This window comes from Atta colombica, unplaced genomic scaffold (assembly GCF_001594045.1).
Source record: "Atta colombica isolate Treedump-2 unplaced genomic scaffold, Acol1.0 scaffold35, whole genome shotgun sequence".
Lineage (NCBI taxonomy): Eukaryota > Metazoa > Arthropoda > Insecta > Hymenoptera > Formicidae > Atta > Atta colombica.
This window is the reverse complement of record NW_017259459.1, coordinates 393028-414452: the sequence shown is the minus strand read 5'-3', so window position 1 is coordinate 414452 and position 21425 is coordinate 393028. Positions and strand designations below refer to the sequence as shown.

The 21425-nt window shown below is 30.6% G+C and overlaps 3 protein-coding genes across 3 annotated transcripts in view; all 3 read right to left on the bottom strand.

Moving 5' to 3' along the window:
* Positions 1-515: 515 nt before the first annotated feature.
* LOC108690753 (eukaryotic translation initiation factor 3 subunit A) lies at positions 516-6649 on the bottom strand. The gene is made up of 5 exons (XM_018198200.1): positions 6441-6649; positions 2108-4870; positions 1672-2012; positions 1294-1484; positions 516-1113 (listed from the first exon to the last, which is right to left on the bottom strand). Exons 1-5 carry the CDS (start codon positions 6487-6489, stop codon positions 1017-1019), a joined length of 3441 nt encoding a protein of 1146 aa, XP_018053689.1. The 5' UTR covers positions 6490-6649; the 3' UTR covers positions 516-1016.
* A 1493-nt stretch (positions 6650-8142) lies between these two features.
* LOC108690750 (putative protein FAM45B) lies at positions 8143-9913 on the bottom strand. Its single transcript, XM_018198194.1, has 5 exons — positions 9843-9913; positions 9559-9755; positions 9034-9465; positions 8666-8783; positions 8143-8509 (listed from the first exon to the last, which is right to left on the bottom strand). The coding sequence occupies exons 1-5, from the start codon at positions 9880-9882 to the stop codon at positions 8238-8240; spliced, it is 1059 nt and encodes a 352-aa protein (XP_018053683.1). The 5' UTR covers positions 9883-9913; the 3' UTR covers positions 8143-8237.
* A 3448-nt stretch (positions 9914-13361) lies between these two features.
* Positions 13362-21425, bottom strand: part of LOC108690749 (mycosubtilin synthase subunit C) — a 12280-nt gene continuing 4216 nt past the window's right edge. The window contains exons 2-13 of the mRNA XM_018198193.1: positions 20383-20564; positions 19926-20201; positions 18783-18938; positions 17671-17897; positions 17336-17398; positions 16625-16835; positions 16185-16352; positions 15799-15995; positions 15142-15337; positions 14160-14523; positions 13626-14076; positions 13362-13502 (exon numbers count right to left, since the gene is read on the bottom strand). Coding sequence (XP_018053682.1) covers positions 13362-13502; positions 13626-14076; positions 14160-14523; positions 15142-15337; positions 15799-15995; positions 16185-16352; positions 16625-16835; positions 17336-17398; positions 17671-17897; positions 18783-18938; positions 19926-20201; positions 20383-20515 — 2583 coding nt within the window. The 5' untranslated portion in view covers positions 20516-20564. The remainder of the gene's footprint in view (positions 13503-13625; positions 14077-14159; positions 14524-15141; positions 15338-15798; positions 15996-16184; positions 16353-16624; positions 16836-17335; positions 17399-17670; positions 17898-18782; positions 18939-19925; positions 20202-20382; positions 20565-21425) is intronic.

The following is a 21425-nucleotide window of genomic DNA, read 5'->3' as shown; positions in this document are numbered from 1 at the left end:
ATATATATACACACACACACACACTACTATCTATAATTTAGTTAAAGAGAATATTTTATAAGTTAAGCGTGGCGTGCTTTTTCTTCGAGACATTTAATATTTTTAACAATTATTTCTCGAGATTGTTACTTCTATAAAAAATGTACGATTTTATCAATTTCATTGCCGTGGCAAATCGTACATGGAACGTATCATGAAATGTAAATACAATAAAAAGTTTGCACCTCGAGAGTATATTTATTACAATGATGTCGCGACGTAATATAATAATAAAACAGTGAACAGGTCATAGAATATTGTACAACCTTCGTACGTACTTTAGTTCTTCTATTATTTCGAGATCCTCGTTTTTATAATCTATTTCACGTAAATGGCTTCATATATATTATATACAAGGATAATTGCTCGTAGGTGTGTGATGGGAAGAAAATGTACCTTAGGAGTTGTACATTTTCCTCTTAAGGAAAGATGCGTGATAAGATGCGGGATAATATAAAAAAAATCTAATGAATGGGTAGGATAGAAGAGAATTTTATTGATATTTTTATATCTTCTCTAATTTTTTGAAACGAGATATTTTGATTATGATAACAGAATGATCATCAACTATTCAAAACAAAAAAAAGCGAATCTGTGTAAATTTGAAACATCTAAACGACTTAAATAATTTGAATTTATATTGGATCAGATATTTCAAATGTAGATCTGTTATTTCTGTGTTTTGCACAATAATCAATATAATCTATTACATCTAATCAAAATATCTTGTTTCTAAAATTTTCGCTATACATCTACCACTAAAGTTATTTCCCTCCCACTTTCTTGTCTGGAAGAATAAAGCCACACACTAAATAATAAAAATGGACAGACTTCCGTATTAGATAAAAAGTCTATTCATGTACATAATATATCTTTAGAGAATAATAAACTTATATAAAGCTACATGTGTGTGTGTGTGTGTGTGTGTGTGTGTGTGTGTGTGTGTGTTTTACATGTGATTAACTGAGGCTTTGATGTCAGCGCCGACTAACTTTCGACCAACCATCATCCTCTAATGGTCGCCTTCTCTCGTCAGATCTAGGCGGAAGTCTGTCATCTTTACGATCCTCTCGTCTGAAATACACAATGAAATTGAAGTTTAAATTAAAATTTTATCGAGCTTAATCTGTTTAAAACTTAATGAATATTTATGAAATTCGCTCAAAATTTGTATAAAATTTGTATAACGATTGTTATGCTTTATTAAATTGTTATATTAAATGTTATTATTAAATTTTCTTTATATATACTAACTCGCGCTTGGGTGGGTCTCTTGGGGAATCTTGAGGTGGGTCGCGTTTCCGCCAGTCCTGATTAGTATTTGGCCGTGCTGGTTCATCACGGCGATCGCGGTAACCACCACGGCGGTCGGACATTCTACCACGATCACGATCTCGATCTCTATCTCGATCATCGCGTATCGTGTCACGTGAAATCTCGCGTATCTGCAATTGCAATTAAAGAAATATTATTAAAAAAATATACGTACCCAAAGAATAAAGGTAAATATAATTTATATAATTAATAAATAAAATATAAGTGAATGAAAAGAGCAACAAGCGAAGAAATTCTACATAGATAATATTTTACAGTATATGTAACATGTATTAGATTAAGATGCAGAATACTTACTCCACGTCCATCTATTCCACGGTCACGGTCACGGTCACGGTCACGATCACGGTCGCGATCATCTCTCTTGTCGAACCCACGGTTATCTAGCCTATCTCGATCTCTTAAATCTTCTCTATCGTAGTTATCATCTTTTCTCCATTTCTCCATAGTATCCTTCTTCCATCGGTCCGAGTCATCGTTTCTTCTCCACTTGTCCATATCGCGACGTGGTTCCCTTTCTGATTCCCTTCTCTTCCATGAAGAATCCTCAATCTTGTCATCGCGTTTCCTCCAGCGATCTGTGTCGTTTTTAAGTCCATCAGAATCCTTGTCAGGATTACGTCGCCATGACTCCATCGCTAATAATAATATAAAATAATACAAATTAAATTTTATCGATATTTGTATATGCGAAAATATCTAGTGAAAAAACATGAAAATCTATTATACTCACAAGGTTTTGGACCATCGCGATCACGTTCGCGATCACGGTCACGATCACGGTCACGGTCACGATCACGGTCACGTTCACGATCGCGATCACGATCACGATCGCGATCACGATCATTATCCAAACCACGCCGCCATGTTGAAGCCATTTCTTTATCTCTCAATCGTTCTTCCTCCAATTTACGTTCAATTTCAGCTTCCTTAGCTCTAATAATCTCAGCTTGTTTTTTAAGCTTAGCCATACGTTCGGCTTCTCTGGCTTCCTCTTCGGCCCGTCTAATTCTCTCCTCCTCCTCTCTCTTAGCTCTTTCCTCTTCAAGACGTTTCTTTTCCTCTTCTTGTTTGATACGCAATTCTTCCAATCGTCTTCGTTCTGCAGCTTCTGCGCGTTCCTTCTCCCATTTTGCTTTACGCTCGGCTTTACGTTCCATTTTGCGCTTCAATAATCGCTTAACGCGCTCCTCATTCAATAATTTCTCAAATTCCTTCAGTTTTTCTGTGTATATGTTTCTACGCTCAGCTAAGATCTTAGCTAAGAAAATGCCGTGATCCTCTTTCATACGCGCTAAGCGCTCTTGAGTCGCGACAGCCTCCTGTCTCTCTTCGATAGCTGCGGCAATTCGCTCATCCTCCTGCTGCCGCCAGAGTTGTTTCGCCTGTTGCATCCTGTCCTGCACGGCCTTCTCCAGCAATGGAATCTCCTCGAGTCGTTTAGCACGCTCCAAATAATCGACTTTCTTCTCCTGGGACTTGAGCTTCTGTTGCATCTCTCTGCGCTCTTTCTGTAACTCTTCAGCTTCCCGCGCCGCAATTTGTTCCGCGTCCAGTTTTTTAATTTCATCCTCATCTAGTTTCTTCAGCACCTTTTGCCCGTGACTTGTCTGTGAAATCTGCTGCATCTTTTCTTTGAGATGGCGATCCTTGATCTGCTGAATCTCGCTTTGTTGACGCTTTCTTTCACGTTCCTCCCGTTCCTGTTCCAGTCGCTTCTGTTCAGCCAACATTTGTTGTCGCTGAAGTTCCTCCTGTCGGCGCATCTCTTCTTCTTCGCGGACCGTATTGATGTGCTCAATGTATTCCTTTCGTTCCTCGATAATTTTGTGCCTGCCTAATATTTTCTGATGATCCTTGATTTTAGTTTCATGATAATGAGCAACCAACACATTGCGTACTTTTTCGCGCTCGAATTTCTTTTTATTAGGATTTATTACATTAATGGCACGATGCAACACGGTCGCCATGTTTACCAGTTGGCAGCGTATTTGTTCGGAGGGCATTGCTTGCAATACCGGACCGTCCGGATGATCTTCTCGTTGCGCCTCCGAGAGATCCACTCCAAAGTGAACACATGATTTGCCGTGATCTATTCTGATCTGCATGTCATTATAGCGCACGCAATCTACCAAAAGACGTTCAAGGTGAAAATCGATGGTGAATTTGGCAAGTTCCAGGAGTCTGGAAAATTGTATAGTTTGATAAACTTGAGAAATCTGATGAACAAGACGCACAAGTGTAACATCCTGCAAGGCTGGGATATATTGGATTAACGGACTGTTTTCGTCTACCTGTAACGTTTGAATGACGGAATCGACTCTGCTACAGAGTTCTAACGGATGAAATTCCACTTCTAACCACGAATATAATTCTTGCAACTGTGGTGACGCAAGAACGACAACATTCAAACGAACAATGTCCTTCAACAGAGAGACGCGAGTTGGTGGTTGCGAGAGACCTAAAAGAGTCGCGAGCTTTTGAGCTTTTTCTAGCGGACTCTTGTCAGTCTCTATGAATCGATCAAATTCAGGATGCGCGGATGGCAACGGTATCGACAATGTTGCCAATAATACCCGATTGGCCATTCGCTGCTGTTCCTCTGAGGACATATTCTTTTTCATTTCTCGAGAGAGTTGTAAAAGTTTGAACAATGCAGCTGCGTGAAACAGATAATTGCCAGCCTTCCAGAAAACCATAGCCAATTTCTGATAATAATTGGCCATTGTTTTTGGTACAGGGAGCTTCTTCGACAAATTCATCATACCATGAACGTCCTCCGAAGATTTAAAGGCTTCCTGCCACAATTCCATTTGTATCGCAGAATCTAATTGATTTAATCTAGTTTCTAGATTTAGCTGTTGCGTTTCCGCCTTATTCATAGAAACATTCGACACGAGCGGAGGCAATTTACATATCTCTTCAAGATGCTTCCGCAATTTCTCGCATAATTTACGAAATTCAGTCTTACGATTATACTCGAGGCAAAACTGGAAGGCCATACGTGCGATATCATGATAAAGAGTTTCTACATGCGCATTAGTTCTGAGCAACTCCAAGCATTGGCAGTATGATTCCCACAAGAATTTCACCCAGGGTGTTAAAATAGTACGATCGCTCCTGTCTTGCGCATCTTCACCGCTTACAGCTGATAGTAAGATGCTCTCAGGTGTGGCAAGATTATCAAGATCATCAATATCAATTACTGCTTGTTGACTCTGTTTGCGTGCTGCATTAGTCTTCTCTTCAGCCATTTTCAAATAACCACGTATAACATTCTCCAAACTCCCAACATTGACAGATTGAAACATATTTCTGTATTGAAACAAGCCTTCTTTCGCTATGTGTGACTTCTTTAATTCCACACAGAGGTCCAGATACTTGAACATTATAGGTTCCAAGACGGACTCTGACCAGTTGTACGTCCATTTTTTATTACGGAAGACTTCTTGTAATGTATCTAATGCTCGAGCTGGTTTACCCACTTCTATGAACTCTGTTCAAAAAGAAGAAGAAAATTATCAGAAAATTATTCAGAAACTAATTTAGAAACTAAATTAATTTTTTAAATAATATATAAATTTTTATATAATTATAAAAATTATTGTTAATGTATGTTGAAAGATATAGAATGTTGACAACAAATCTCTACTTGGTAATTCTTAACGAGATAATGCTGGTATCATAATTGCATAGGTTTTATATGAAAAAAAAATTAGATAACGATATCAAAAATTATTAAGAATTTTGAATAGCGACTAAGCTCATTCTATAATTGCGTAAGCGCAGTTGTAAGAATTGACTAATCAAATATAAAAATATTTTATTGTGATTGAGAATCAAGGCAAAATCGAGAATCTCTTTATTCTGCAACTTATTAACGCGCTTGAAAAATTTGTTATACGGAAAGTACTTTCTAAATTCTTTTGAATAGAATCTCACTCTAAAAAATAAAAAAAAAAAAAAATGAAAAAATTGAGCCAATCTTGAAAAAATGATATAATTTTCCATCTGTAAAAGTAAGATTTCAGTCTTCAAAATGAGATTTTATTGTCACTTTAAAAGTTTTAGAAAATAATATCAGCTTAAAATTAATTTTAATCTATCAAAACTGTATGTATATTGTATTACATATTCTGGACTTAAAGTGAAATATATATATATCCAGGTATTGCAAAAAAACCATAAAAACAGAGAAACCATAAAAATTAATTTATAACTGTTTGTTTTGTTTATAACATGTAATAAACAAGGTTTAATGACAGGAAAAAATACGAGACATTGGAAGTTTGTCCGCATCACATGCTCCACCATGCTGGTAACATAGTTCTTACTCCTACACACTCATTAGAGTAATATGAACAAAATTTAGGCCTGCTTTTTATTCCTCGACTAAACCCTGCACTTTCTTTTTTGCTTTTGTTAAATATCGAACATACAACTATTTCATTTTAAGTTCAAAAAGTTTATACTTATAGTTCAACTGATATAGTTTAGAAACTAAATTAATTTTTTTATTTACTTTCTAAATTAGAAAACAGAAAACAAAATTAATCCGCAACATGTCTAATACTAAAGGATATAAAATTTACAAGATAAAATACAGTAGTAAGCTCGGCCAGATCTTTTTCCAGACTTCAGAATTTTTACACGCATCTCATGTGCTAAATAAACGCAAAAATCATTATATGTGTAATCGGAAGAGTGTCGCATGCGTTTTGGAATAAATAGCATAATCGTGACATTTCGTAATCCCGATGATTACGAGATCCGTCCGATGTGAACGCATATGGTCGTGAGAGAGAGGTCAGACAGCTCCACCGGGAGACGGACAGCCTTGAAGACACGCCGATTTTCCAAGACACTGTGCAACGCGGTAGGGTCAATCGAAGAGCTACGAAATCATCTCTCGAGCGGGAGCAACGGAGGATGCAATCTCGTGTTTTCCGTGTAAATACCTCGAGAGGGTACGAGCTTTCTATCTTTCCCCACGCGGGCCAATAGAACTTGATGCCATCGGCCATGTCACACTCGTGTAGGACGTCAGGCGGAACCCCACGACTTACCGTTCGCCCGTTTCAGGGCGTTCTCGGGCCTCTGTCCGTAACGCGCCATGTTTCCTTCTGGCGACTGCGATTACAGCAACACCATAAACACCGGCGAGATCTCCGCGACGTCGTAAAGACGTCTCGAAATTCCGTTTGCGCGCGATTACGCGTGTCCAACGTATTACTCGACCGCGTGTACCGGATAGAAGAGGCGGCCACCGAGAAAAGATGGCTTCTCGTAATGCGCAAGTCAATAAGCGATCTGACGTCCGGGAAAAAGTCGCGCGCGAATAGCGACTGCTTCTACCGCGGAATAATCGCGCGAATCACGTCCGTCTGTATTTAAATTCACGCTTTATCCTCGGCATGCCAACGGTTCAACAGTGTCTACGATTTTCGCGATTACTGCGACGAGACGTTTAGTTATGGACTATTGACTCACGTAGTAATCGAACGACCGGAACGACCCCTTGCGATTGCAAAAAGTCGGCGGCTGATTGGCTGCGCATCGCGTCTTCGAGATCTCGATAGTTACGCTTCCATTCGAATTACCGCCATTGACGGTTGCAGTCTCGCAGATCGTGTCGCTCCGAATCATTCGAGTATATTTATGTATATATTTCTCAGAAAACGTATCTCATTTTCGCGATCGTGATCATCTGAGAACAAATACCGTGCGGAGCGTAGAATGTTTGTCATAATACGTTCACACATTGTGTTCGATCGTATAATATCGTATGACATCATCGCCGGTGAAAGATCTTGAAAGACGAGATCTGTTCTTTTTAGCTGAACTTCTTGTACTTTATCTTTCGTCCTTTTCTCTCTACGTTAGAGAGCAAAAGAGAAAAGTGAACCGTGTAAGAACTTTAATTTTAAAAAGAACAAACCTGATCATCCTTTCCCTGCTGACGATCACGTTCCCTGCTACGACACGATACTACTTTATATTAATTGGTATTCCGTGTGTGATTAGATTCGATGGAATCATCCTCGATGGAGAACAACAGAGGCGACATCATCAGGTATGTACAATTTGCATTATGGTTAATTGTTGACTCTTTTTTGGTTGCATCGCAATATCGTTTCAATGGATCACGAATAGTGAATCGATTGGTACGCATATATGTATAATGACGAACCGGCGTCATCGCGTTTGAATAATTCTTAGAAAAGGATAAATAAATTAAGTTAAGACAAAAGTTAATCTATATTGGTAGAAATATTATTTAATTTGACAGCTTCAGGAAAAAAATTAAATCAGATGCATTTAGAATATTAAATTTAACACGTTACGATCAAACAACTAATATCTATTTTTTATCAATGATTATCTCAATTTAGCTTATTTTTTATTTTCTAGTATATAATATCTAATCTAATAATAATATCTAATCTAATATAATAAACACAGATAAAGAGTAAATTAAACTGAGATTAAAATGAATCTATTAATAGAAATAATATTATTCCAAAATATAATTATAAAATGATAAGTATTTTTGAGAAGATAGAATATTTATAGTCATTAATACATATTGGAGAAGGTGATATTTTTTATGTGATTATAAATTATACAGAAAACAGGCTTTTTGTACAAATAAGAGTGTTGTATATTTTATTGTATAATTTTACTTATATAAATATTTCTTATAAATATATTTAACAATATCGAAAGTTCAAGGAACAAAAGCAATGAACATAAAATGTTGGTAGAACATAACAAATAATGAATGCTTAACATGAGATAAGAAATAGATACATTTTATCTCTTATTCTCGCGTTCAACATGTTTAAAGACTTTGACTTATAAAATTATAACACAAAAAGATTTTCGGCAATGGCCAAATTAATAAGAAAACTTTCTACAGCCGGCGCCAAGTTTTTCTCTTTAAATATCTCGACGGATATCATTCTTTTGCCATCTGGAGTTTGCACTGTCGCTAATGAAGTTAATTGATTTAGAAGATCTTGCGTTTTGTCACTTATCTCGGATATAACTTGTGCTTCTGTGTAGTTTTGATTTTCACATAGTTGAACCATGAACAAGGCTATTTCCTTGTGGGTTTTTGTCATTGTAAGACTTTCTGGAAAAAAAAAATGAATAAAGATATAGATTAAAAAACATATATTTTTTTCGTATCCATGAGACATTTCCATTGTAATCTTATGATGCATCATAAGATTGCAAGAAATATGGATATGAAAATAAATGAAATAGACTATTTTCTTTTTCTTCTTACCTTTGGCATGCGGTGCTACAGTAATTTCTCTAGCAGGAATATTTACAAGCAGATCATACAGATCTATCCTTGACGATATTGAACTATTACTGCAGCCTGCCACATAGTATGAATATTTCTATAACAATAATAATTATTATATATAGCAATGAAATTAAGAATGACATATAATAATAATAATAATAATAATAATAATAATAATAATAATAATAATAATATCAATAACATAGTAATAATATCAATAATAATAATGTTTTGCTCCTGCAGTCTATTCTGAGTAAAAAAATTACATCTTATTTATCACCATTTTATCATCATTTTCTTGCTATTAAAAATATATTAAAAGTATTTTTTAATGGAATACATGCCTTCAATTCAGTTAACTCATCGTTCACCAAATCAATCCAAGGAAAAAGGTTGTCAGTAACTTTCCTGTGTTTCATTAACGCAGGAAATGTTCTTATCCACTTAAGAAGTTGCTCCAGGCTGTGATGATATACAACAATCTTCTTTTTTAATAAGAGAGCGGTATATATCAAAATTGTTTCTAATTCAAATGTTTTAATCAGCTCTTTGACATTGGTGCTAGCTGCAAAACGATGAGTATTAAAATCATCAGAGACAAATGTTCCATTCTCTTGCGTTGAACATGATCCCTTTGTGAATACAGATAAGTATAACTGTAAAATCTCTGTAGGTTTTCCAGTTTTGCAATACATCTTGCTAAGAACCCTTGAGAGCACTTCATACTTTTGTGGATTAAAGTCCTTTGCAAAAAGAACCAATGCAAATTGTTTTACCTGAGACAATTATGAGAGTTAATATTTAGATTATTTATACAGAATCTATAAGACAATATCTGATCTTTAATAAGAAAAGTTTAAGATATTTACCTTCGGTAGTTTGTCAGAGTCGAATACCTCGCTGCAATGTATATAGAACCAATCGTGTCCATGTCTCGCACATACAAATACATGAGGAGATGTATGCTCCAATTTCAAATTGCATTTTCTTGTGACTACAGTCTTCTGAGATTCTGTAACAGCTGGATATGACCATGTCCACAAGACATCTCCATTACAATCTTTCTCTGCAATTTTTTATTCTTGATTATGTACAATATCTAATATATAATATCTAATATATAATGTTTTAACTTTTTATAAAATTGCTATACCTATTACGCTGCAAGAAAGTAAATCCGTTAATGGTGCCATTTGGAGCTTTCGAGCCTTTCAAAAATAAATAATTAATAAAAAAACTAAAGAATAAATAATTATCAATAATAATGATACATTAAGGTATTTGTTATTCTTCACACACTTTTGTTATATGTAAAAATTTACTCTTGGTATTCTACAATTCTATTACTAAATACTACTAAATGCTATTAATCCATTAGAGCAAATTATTAGTGTATAATATGTCGAATGCTGTCAAACCACGATAGAAATTGAGGTTATGTTTAAATTGCTTCCCTCTCTCTCACTCGCTCTTATTTTTTTCTCACTCACTCACTCATTCTCTCTCTCTCTCTCTCTCTCTCTCTCTCTCTCTCTCTCTTCCACTTATGTATTTGACAATCTTGATTTGTAAAAAATAAATATTAATAAATAATTTTATCGAGGATATCTATTAAATTTTAACATCTAATATATTATAACTTTAATATATTATAACAATATATGTATAACTGCGATATATTACCAGATAAAAAATTGTTCATACATGAATATTCCAAATGACAAATATAAATCGATAAATAATATAAACATAATTATTATAATTAAATCTTTTATCTTTAAAATCTTTTATCTTTAAAAATAGATTTTCATATTATAAAGTAATTTTAAAAATTTGCTAATCTATAAAATAAAAGAAGGAACAATAATGAAAAGACATTAATCATTACGTTTGACAAATAGGTGTAGATAATCGTTTAGTTTGTTACCCACCCAGCAAACGAGAATGGATTGGAATTTTTTTCTATCTGAATGCGTATTTTAAATAGCGAATACTTTTTTTACATTTAATTGGATTCAATTGGATTCAATTAGATTCAATTGAATGCAATTGGATTGAAAAACTGCATTTCCTATTCAAAATTTTGAATTAAACAGTATTCACAATTATTTATGTGCACAGAAAAAGTAATATTATTTTTAGATTGAAAGGCATAGAGATATGCTCCATGCAATTCCTATAAATAAATAAAAATGCATTTAGGGTTGTAAAGCATTCATTTTAACATTCGTGAATCAATATTTCTGAAAATCTGAATCCATTTCAATTCATTTCAATCTATTCTCGTTTGCTGGGCAGCGCGATTATATCTAGCAAACGCTAAATATTCTTGAAATATTCATAAAATCACATTATTAATGATTTTTATGATGAAAATAAACATTCGTAACATAATATAGATATTGTAAACAATACAAGAATATAAGTAATAACTTTGATAGATTAAGTTATACAACATGTAAAATAAACTTTGAGATACGTTTTTTAATAGCATAAATATATTTTTCGACAAACAATCCCATGAATTCATCTACTGAAATAATTAGGTATTATATTATCCAATTACATTTAGGATCATTTTTAGAAGTAAAAGTAATATATAAGTATGAAACGTTTAAATAAATATTTGTTTTATTTTATTTATATTTACATAGTATTACAAGTAGTCTAAGTTCCCAGTAATCATAAAAATTCAATCCATTAAAATGAATTGAAAAACTATATTCTCTATTTAGAATTTTGAATTGAGCAATAAATTAATATAATACAATACTAAGGAAATAAATAAACATTTAAGTTTATTTATTAATTATTTGTTAATATAGATATCCTGTTACAACGGAATTATGCAACAAACATTTGTTTATAGTGCTAACTTATGTATTAGAGAAAATGATTACTGGTATTTTACTCTTACAAAAGTAGTGACATATTGCCCCAAAACGCCATTTCATTTTACATTTGTTCGTCGCATTAAGATATAATTCGTAATTAAAACAGTTGTTAATAAACATTTCTCAATAAACTCTACAAACATTTCGATTCTGGATTTGAATTCTCGTAAGTACGGAATACACTTATACGCAAAAAACCGTAACACTAATTTTTTGCACAAATTTTTAATATTTTCAAATAGCAATAATTTAGTGAAAAATCATTGTAGTGAAATGTTTAAAAAAATTTTTTAAAGCTTGAAATCTCTCTACTTTCCAGGTATTTGAAAAAACGGTCGTATTGATATTATGTGAAGTTTACATTACACAAACATAAATGAAGATGCATAAATTCTCAAAATTTTTTGCAAAATTTGTGCTCAATTTCTTTTGAAAATAACTGTTTTTAAAGTAGATTTGGAAAATAGAGATTTCAAGCTTTAAAAGGCTTTTTTAAACATTTCTTTACGATGATTTTTTACTGAGTTATTGCTATTTGAAGATATTAAAAATTTGTGCAAAAAATTTAGTATTCCGGTTTTTTTGCGTGTGAGTATATCTATTATCATATTATACGTATCTATCATTTTATGCATATATTATGTACGCCTTAACAGCTCTTAAAGACAATTTATTTGTATTTGATTTGTAAAATATTACGTTTATTAAAAAAATATGCATTAATTTAATGTTATATTACTTATATTTTTATTTAACAATCGTTAAAGTGTTATTTTTATTACAAATTTATTGTACTTTATTTATGTGAAGTAAAATAAATAATTATTATATTCCTATTTTACATTACTATGACAAAGAATAAGTCTGCAACCTAAATAATTTAATGATATTATATTAAGAAATAACTTACAATTTATCATAAAATCGCTCCTTTTTTATAATACTTTATACTTAAAATACTTTTCGGGTAATACTTTTTATTTAAAAAGATAATCGCGATAAAATAATAATAATAGCGTACTACTAACATTTTAAAAACAGATTATAATAAACAAAATAAATTTATAGCTTAGTAAAAATATTTATTGTAATATTTGCAATGAACTTTTATTACATTTTATTAAAATTTTTAATTAATTAATTTTATTAATATTTTTAATTAATATTTTTATTGAAATTTATGCGTCTGTATTGGTGAAATATTACAATATAACATGCAATTATTAAGAAAATTATTTAGAAAATTTTTTATAATTAAAATTTTCGAAAATTATATCGCATTTTTATATACAAATATTAATAAAATAGATTTCTTACACTAAAGTAAATAATCTTAAAAATTTTCTGATTTATGGAAAGCAATGAGGAACAATAATGAAAAAACAATAGTTATATTTGACAAATAGTCTATATAAATAATCGGTCAGTTGCTGTTTCGTGAAATTATTTTGATACGTTTATCATTGATATTTATAGCAAACAACAATGCGATATGACAATGTTTTGAAATTAATGGATTACTAATGGTTAGATGCATCGATAAAGATAGCAGTTCATGTTTACACTATTTAGGATCCGTTGTTCCCTCTTCAGATAAACTACGAGATAATTTACCTACTGAATAAACAAAATAGTAAAAGAATAAGAGCATAAGAAAGTAAAAGAGTGCACAAGAGAGTAAGACAGTGAGCTGAAGTTTGTTCGAAAGATGGAACAACCATTTACTTTTAATAAGTAATACTATCTTCTTACACTATTTAATATTTATTAAAATGATTTTAGTTGATCATCTTCAATGCACAAATTACTACTTGACTGTCAGGAGCTTTACCGAAAGGTTTATATCCTTCGGGAGTTTCGTATTTATTCACTTGATATATCTGCATTGTTTCATAACCGAGTACGTCCGTACCAAGTTGCTAAAGTTTACATAAAAAAATAAAAGTCATGAATTTCGCAAAATTATGTATTATAACAAATACTTTCTTTGTTATTATTGATATTATCAGCTAAGTTATCAAAGAATTATGTTCATCGTTTACCTGTGTGAGCGGACTAGTATTTGTGGTAAAAATTCCCATGTACTCTTTTTGTTTGGCGAGTTGCAAACAATATTCTTCCATGTGTTTCATTACAAGCACGTTCTCCGCGGGACTCAAATCAATGTTTGTCCCCATCATGGAAATGTGAATTATCTGACCTTTATTCTTTGGTAATTTGCAATCTCTGATCGGTCCTTCCACATACTCGAGAAAATCAAAAATGATCATTAATTTAGATTTTAGTACCACTGCAGGTTCATCCCAAAGATCAAAGTTGAGAGCAACTCCGATTATTTTGCTACTCTGCGCCGACTTTATCACAAAACTAAGGTCTTTTTCTACATAAAACTCCCACATAATTTCCATTAATTCCCGATAGTCACCCTTTGTTATGTCTGGTATTAACCACTGTTCCAAATCGGCTTTTGAATAAAAGCTCTCTGTGATTATTCTGCAAATTTAAATAAATGTCCTCTAATTGATTCAAGCACATATGATTGTTACGAACTTAAAATTGAATTTTGCACAACTTACTCGATCGCGTCCTCCTTATGGCAATCACTTAATGATTCAAAGACATATGGCTTTTGATCAATGATTTCTTTCAGAGGTTCTTCATCAGATGACATGAGCTTCATTCGGTTTAATACATCAGCTAAATTTTTCGCGGTAATAAAATCCGTAATACTGATTTGATAACCTTGATCTCTTAACTTGGTCACGGTATAAATGGAATTCAAGGAATTTCCACCAAGCTCGTAAAAATTCGAGTGTAACGTTACCAACACTCGACCACTACGTCCGATTACAGATGCGATAGTCGGAAAGAGGATGTAGGCTTTTGCAAGATCTTGATTTGGAACGCCGCTATAATCGCAATTCGTAGAAAAGTCGTCTTCTAAAATAAAATATTTGAGCTCAACCAGTAAAACATAAATCTTTTGAGTTAAAAAATGAATTATTCTTTCTTTATTTGTAATTCAAAGAAATTATGTAATAACTAATTTATTTTGTATATTTGAATTATTTATGAAAAAGTAGAGAGATTTATAGATTAAAAATTGTTATTAAAATATCTTCTTATTCTTCTGTTTAACCAAACATAATTGTTGCAAATCTAATATGCAAAATTAGTTACTCAGTAAGAAATAAAACATGAAAAAATGAAACAAAATAAATTATTTTTTATTTTTTTTTACATTTTGTTACTTAATTAACTTATTTTATAGAAAAGATTAGAAAGGTTATTCTAATCTCAAATATATGTAACGATTCATGTTAAAATTGAAAGAAAGACAATAAATATTCATAAACTGGTTTGCTTGATAGAACCATGATACGTTTCACATTGTAACTTAAAAATACGTACTTTTAAAAGATAAACAGTTATTTGTGATTAAAATGTAACTATAATGAAATAATTAATATTTCATTTTACTTAATAGCTTAAAGAAATATCACGATGTATATGATATTTTACTTAACAAAACGATATAAAGTAATTAGTTCAACATACCATTATTAGAGTAAGATGATTCATATTTCTGTAATAATGTCTGTCGATCCGTTTTTCCATTGGTTAGAAGAGGTATGTGATCAACAATAAAAATTTGTGGTAACATATATGGCGCAAGCGTCCTTTGAAGAAAATCTTCGATTTCCAAACTGGATAAATTTGTCCCATCCATAATGGTAACGAAGGCTACTAATGCCTAAACATTTAAATTATAAAATTTATCCGTGCAAATTAATTTAACATTTTTAATAATATTTAATGTTAATATTTTTTGTATTTTTAGTGATTTAAAGACGGTATTTATAGAATATGTAGATAAGTTAATTGCCAACAAAGAAATATGTTTAAAAGTCATGAAACTGTATAATGAAATAGTTTATTAAAATAAATTGAATATTCAATTTATGAATTTATTTATCAATATTCAATTGATAAATTATATCGGTTTTTTTATAATGCAAGATTACGTGCTATCAAAATTATTGAAGATTGATTTTTTTATCTAAAGCGATTAAAAAGATAGACGCATTATTTAAATATTCTCTAAGATGTTTAGATGTTTAGGAAAAATTAAATTTAAAAGAATTATTATTTACGAATTTTTTATCACAAATACATTTCCTTTTGTGCACGTATATTGTATATTGAAATATTTACCTGTGATAGTTCACCAGGTTTGTGACAAAGAACCACGACTTTATCGATATTAGATATTCTGGTGATCACTTTTTCGACTTCCGTGAGATCGACACGGTGACCTCTAATCTTGATCTGCGAATCTATTCGTCCTTCATAAATTATCGACTCTTTAACAATTTTAGCGTAATCGCCCGTACGAAAGATTTTTGAATATTCTACAAACAAATCAGCATATTTTTATGTTACTTGTATGCATATCGAAATTGTAATTCTAAACTAACTAAAAGATTATATTTTTGTCCATGAGAGAAATCGACATTATGAAAGGGACAATTTACAGTAAATTCTTCAAGTTCGAAAGACGCGACATTCGATTTCCTTTTTGCGTTATTTTATTTTCTCACCTGGATCGATGGCGTAAGGGTTGTCCAAAAATTTATGTGTATCTCGTTCGCGTATATAACCCGCAGCAAGATTTCTTCCAGCTACTATCAATTCTCCAACTTCTCCCTGGGGAACCAGTCGCATATCTTTGTTTACGAGATAAATTATGCAGTTGTCAATCGGTTTTCCTATAACAAAAGACATAGCAAGATGTGTAAATGTTGTTCATTATTATTTAGTAATGTATTTATTAATAATAATAATTCATTGAAAAGCGTATTTTTATAATTATTATTAGCTTAGAAACTAATTAAATACTTTGTTGTATTTTAGCAATTTTATTATTTTATTTTTTACAATACTGTTTTATTATTTTATTAAGCTTTGTTATTATATTAGGCGAGAGATGTATTCTTAGTTAGTAAATCATGATATATTTGCGATTAAGAATTATTCATACCGATTGGCACTTTCTTCATTCCTTGTAATTGTGCCCGTTTATTTAATAAATAATATGTAACGTCGCCCATGATTTCTGTGCTACCGTAGAAATTAGCTAATATCTTATCCTTATTGTCAAACGTGGCAAAAAATTGATCGGCCAATGCGACCGATAAGGTTTCCCCGGAACAGATCCAGAGTTTCAAGCGACCGAGAACATTGTTATTATCCTATACAAAGTAATGACAAATATTAAAGTATTACGAGGAAATTCTTATTGTATAACAGTGTCTCAGATGTCTTGAGTTGCAATAATAACATATAGAAATTATGTTCATGGTGCATTTTAATATAAGATTCCATGAAAAAAGATAACGTCGTAAAAATTTTAATTATTTTCACTTAGGATAATTAGCATGATTTATTCTCTTTATTAATAAATAGCTCGATAACATAATGATAATTAAATATTTAATCAAATGCTTGTTATCTGCGTTGCGTAATTTTCGAGCATAATTACATTGATTTATATAATAGAAGAATTTCTCAGTTGCGAGATCTACACGTTGATCTGGGAGTTACCGAATCGTAAATGCATTGGTTTTTATCTAAGCGTATTACTTTTCATATATTCTGTGGTTTGCTTAAATGCAATAAATAAATTTGTTGACCATTTTCGAACTAGTATTGAAATGTGTAATACATGTGTAATACAGCTTTTTATACTCACTCGCAAATCTAAATACATGAGCAATGAACGCAGCAACGATGGCACAAGGACTAAACGTTGTATCTAAAACATAAATTTCTCTTTGTCACAAATTAAGTTATATTATTAATTTACATAAATCACATAAAAAATTATAAAAAATATAAAAAATTGCAAAAGAATTTATACATTTTAAATTATTTTTATAGAGAAATTTTATAGAGTTCGAAGATCTATTCATTCAATTTACCTTCAAACTGTTGATGTAAAATTTCTGTTAATTGCATTATATAAAATTATAATTTAAAAAATAAATTTGTATTATAATTATACACGATAAGTTAGTGAATTTTTACCTGATGCTTTTCTAAAAGTGGTATGAACTTTTCCGGATCTTTAGTTACATTTTTCGGCACAATTACTAAGGTACGGCTTTGCAGAAGAGGTCCCCAAATTTCGGGAACACTGTCGACGAAAGTAAGAGAAGTTTTGAAAACACATCGTTCTTCATCGTCAGCATATGGAAATTCCCTCCATTGCCATTGTAGACGATTCAATAGAGTAGTATGAGGTATAAGCACACCTTTAAGAAGATAAATATGTATATTACAAATGACTCTCGCTCTTTTTCAAACTATAAATTATATAATAGGTAATCGTTTTCAATTTTTTTTTTATATTTTTTCTTTGTGTGATTGATGTAGTAATTAAAGCTAATATCCTTTTATAATAGATGAGCTGTTTTTATTCGTCATACATAACATTGAAAATATGAGATCGCGACATTTTAAAAACATTTTACGGATAGCATTCATCATGAACGGCAACTCCAGTATGATTGGAGTACTTTGTACGCTGAATGATTTAATGTATGGAATTTCATATATTGAATTTCATATCTGTATGATATTTCGGGGAGAAATTTAGAAATTACAAACATTGCCACTGCATTGCTTGAAGGATTTAGTGTAATTTTTATATGACAATCCCAAGATTTTATATCAGAATACGTAAAATTTATTCGCGTTCTTTTAACGATTCCTATATCAACTTGTTCGAATGAAAGATCATTTTCTTATTTAAGATATTTAAAAAGTTATCTTCGATCGACTGAAATCGAATGAAATAAAAACATTTAAATACATATTGCGATATTGTACATTTAGAATACATTTGAGAAATGATCGGTAAGTTAAATATGAAGGAGCTCATTAATAATTTTATTTAAAAAAATAAAATTAGAGCGATTACTTTTGCCATGTAGAAAAGATATATGTGAGAATGAAATATATTTATTCTCCTCCTTTCTCTTCTCTCTCTCAATCTATCCTCGGGAACTCCATACACTGAAAAATTTTACTTCGCCGCCTGGCGTTAATTAAGATGAATAAAAACGATTATTACGCGTTAAATAATATATTTTAGCATTGTTATCTATTGTATAATTTGCACAAAATTGCAATATTACCTTTGGGAACTCCTGTGCTTCCAGAAGTATAGAGAACGATAGCAAGTTGATTCGAATCCTCCTTGGTTTGTAATGTATTTTCTTGTTCTTGTTTAGTATCTTTTAGAAGTTTTTCATACGTTACGATTAAAGCTCCTTCATAGATAGATAAATCCGCTAAAAGTGGAATCGTATTTTTACTTAATTGTTCTCACATTGAAGAAATAAGTACAAGAAATATCAAATCTATTATCTTCAATTATATCCAATCAAAATGAAACGTAAAAACTCAAGGTTTTTTTGCGTATATTTATAGCTAAAGGAATAATAAAATCTTCCGCATTCTGTAAATTATTTTTAAATTATTCATTATTCACTTTCAAAGTAATATCAAAGTAATCTGCTTGTTAGAAATAGATATGATAGATCTATATAGACATACGACCTTGTGCTAAGAACAACGTTATAATTGAGAATTATTATGTAGATATCTCACGCTTATTTTTAATTACGTATGTTTAATTCAACGAAGAATGTAAAAGTTTGGTAGAATTGACTTTGATGTTATGAAATTTGTATGAAATTTTGTACAAATTGAAATCAATTATGTGAAATTGTTATATAAATATTAAATAAAATGAAAATGTAACACACTTAATATACTTGATTAGATACTTTTAAAATTACATTAAAGTTTTATTAAAGAAATAAAAGAAAGAATTGAGATTTCAAATTCAGCTATTTAAAGATACTTTAGATTCATAGCAACTTAAAAAGAAAAAGCAGTAAATTATTTTTTTGTTTATATTATATTACAGATAATACTATGATTCACGATGAATCACTTATATAGAATTAATTATTTTTGAGATTTCTAATAACTTGGGATTAAAAATATGATATTGCTGAAATTTGATTTTAATGAAGATTACTTATAAAACATTAGTCTGCTTCACTTAAATGATTCTTCTCTTTTAGGTAAATTCAGTAATAAAATTACATAAAAAATAAATTATGAAATAAAAATAAAAAGTAGACTAATAATTGAAAAATAGTATTAAAAAAATTATATAAAATTTATATCTAATTTAGGCACTGAATAATAATATTAAACTTTTTATATTTGTTTTGAAATATTTGCATTCTGTAGAAACAAAAATTTACCTCCTTCCTCAACCAGTATTATTAATGGTTGCGCTTCCTCGAGAATGTGTTTCACTCTAGACATGGGAAATTCCACGTCCAAAGGTAGATAAGCCATTCCTGCCTTTAGAATACTAAGTAATATAGTTGGAAGTCGATGCGACGGTTTCATGCAGACAGCTATTAGAGACTGAGAAGTAGTTTCGAATTTTTCGTACTTTTGTAAAGCTCGTGCCAACTGATTAGTGATGTTATCCAATTCTTTAAAAGATAGTTTATATTCCTGTCCGGTGTCATCTGTATCGAGTGTCCAACAATGTTTAGATATATATAGATTTTCTTTCGCATACAATGCGCAAAATTTCGCATTATAAACATTATTTAATACAACTGATTAGTTAAACTTCTATTATAATCATACTTTAGACCACTTCTTTGATGTATTTTTTATTATATTTTATATCGAGAAAAGTCTTACCTTCATAATATATCGCAATTTGATTTGGATGGGATTTTGCTGCATGACTGAACAATTCGTGCACTAAATCTTTCTTCTGATTCCTTCCTGTGTGTTGACCTTGTAAGATTGACTGCTGCTGCAGAGTACCCATTTTTAGGCGTTCGAAGAAATTGTAATTTTTTGCTTGTATCAGCAAAGATCTAAAATTTAATTTACAATGAAAATTTTAATAGTTAATTATTTATTAATAATTTATAAACATAAAATGAAATTTACGAATTAAAATATAACAGCAAAACAATATTAAAAAAAAAAAAATTAGTTATAAAGCATTTGCATTTGTCATTCCAAATAATAGTTTTTGATAAAGGTTTAAAATTGTACAATTATAGATTATTGTTAAACGGTTATCTATCCTTGGGTCACACTTCGACAGACAAGTATTACTCATTTTACGCACTTATTATTAGATATTTAACTGTACATTATGTGCGTAATGTCCACGTAATTGATTAATATTTATAGCGAATTAATCGATATTGTTTTAATAAATAAACGTACGAATTAGATTAAATTTATAATTCACCAGAATTATATCTCTACTATGTTACTAATTTGTGTATCACAATATTAATATGAATAAAATATGATTAGTTGTAATCAGGTGATATACATACGTGTCATTATTTTGTTAAAATAATTATCATCTTTTTAATTTTATATATCTATTCTTTGATTCTTTTTAGTTTTTCATTAAATTAAAAAATTTATAAAAAATTGGAAAATATATTTTATGTTAAAATATCAATGTTATTGCGTAAATAATTTTTTTATTGAAATTCGACTTATTAAATTATTTTATTTTAAGTTATTTAAGCGAAACTTAAAAATTTATCCTTCTTTTTTTAAAGCCAATAGACAGAATAGAAGAGAATTTTAAGCCTCACTTAAAATTAAAGTATAATGTTGGATCTTAAAGAATTAAATATTCTAGATGTTTAAATTTTCATTATAGTCCTCAACAACATGAATGATATTTCATATTGATTTTTATTATTTGC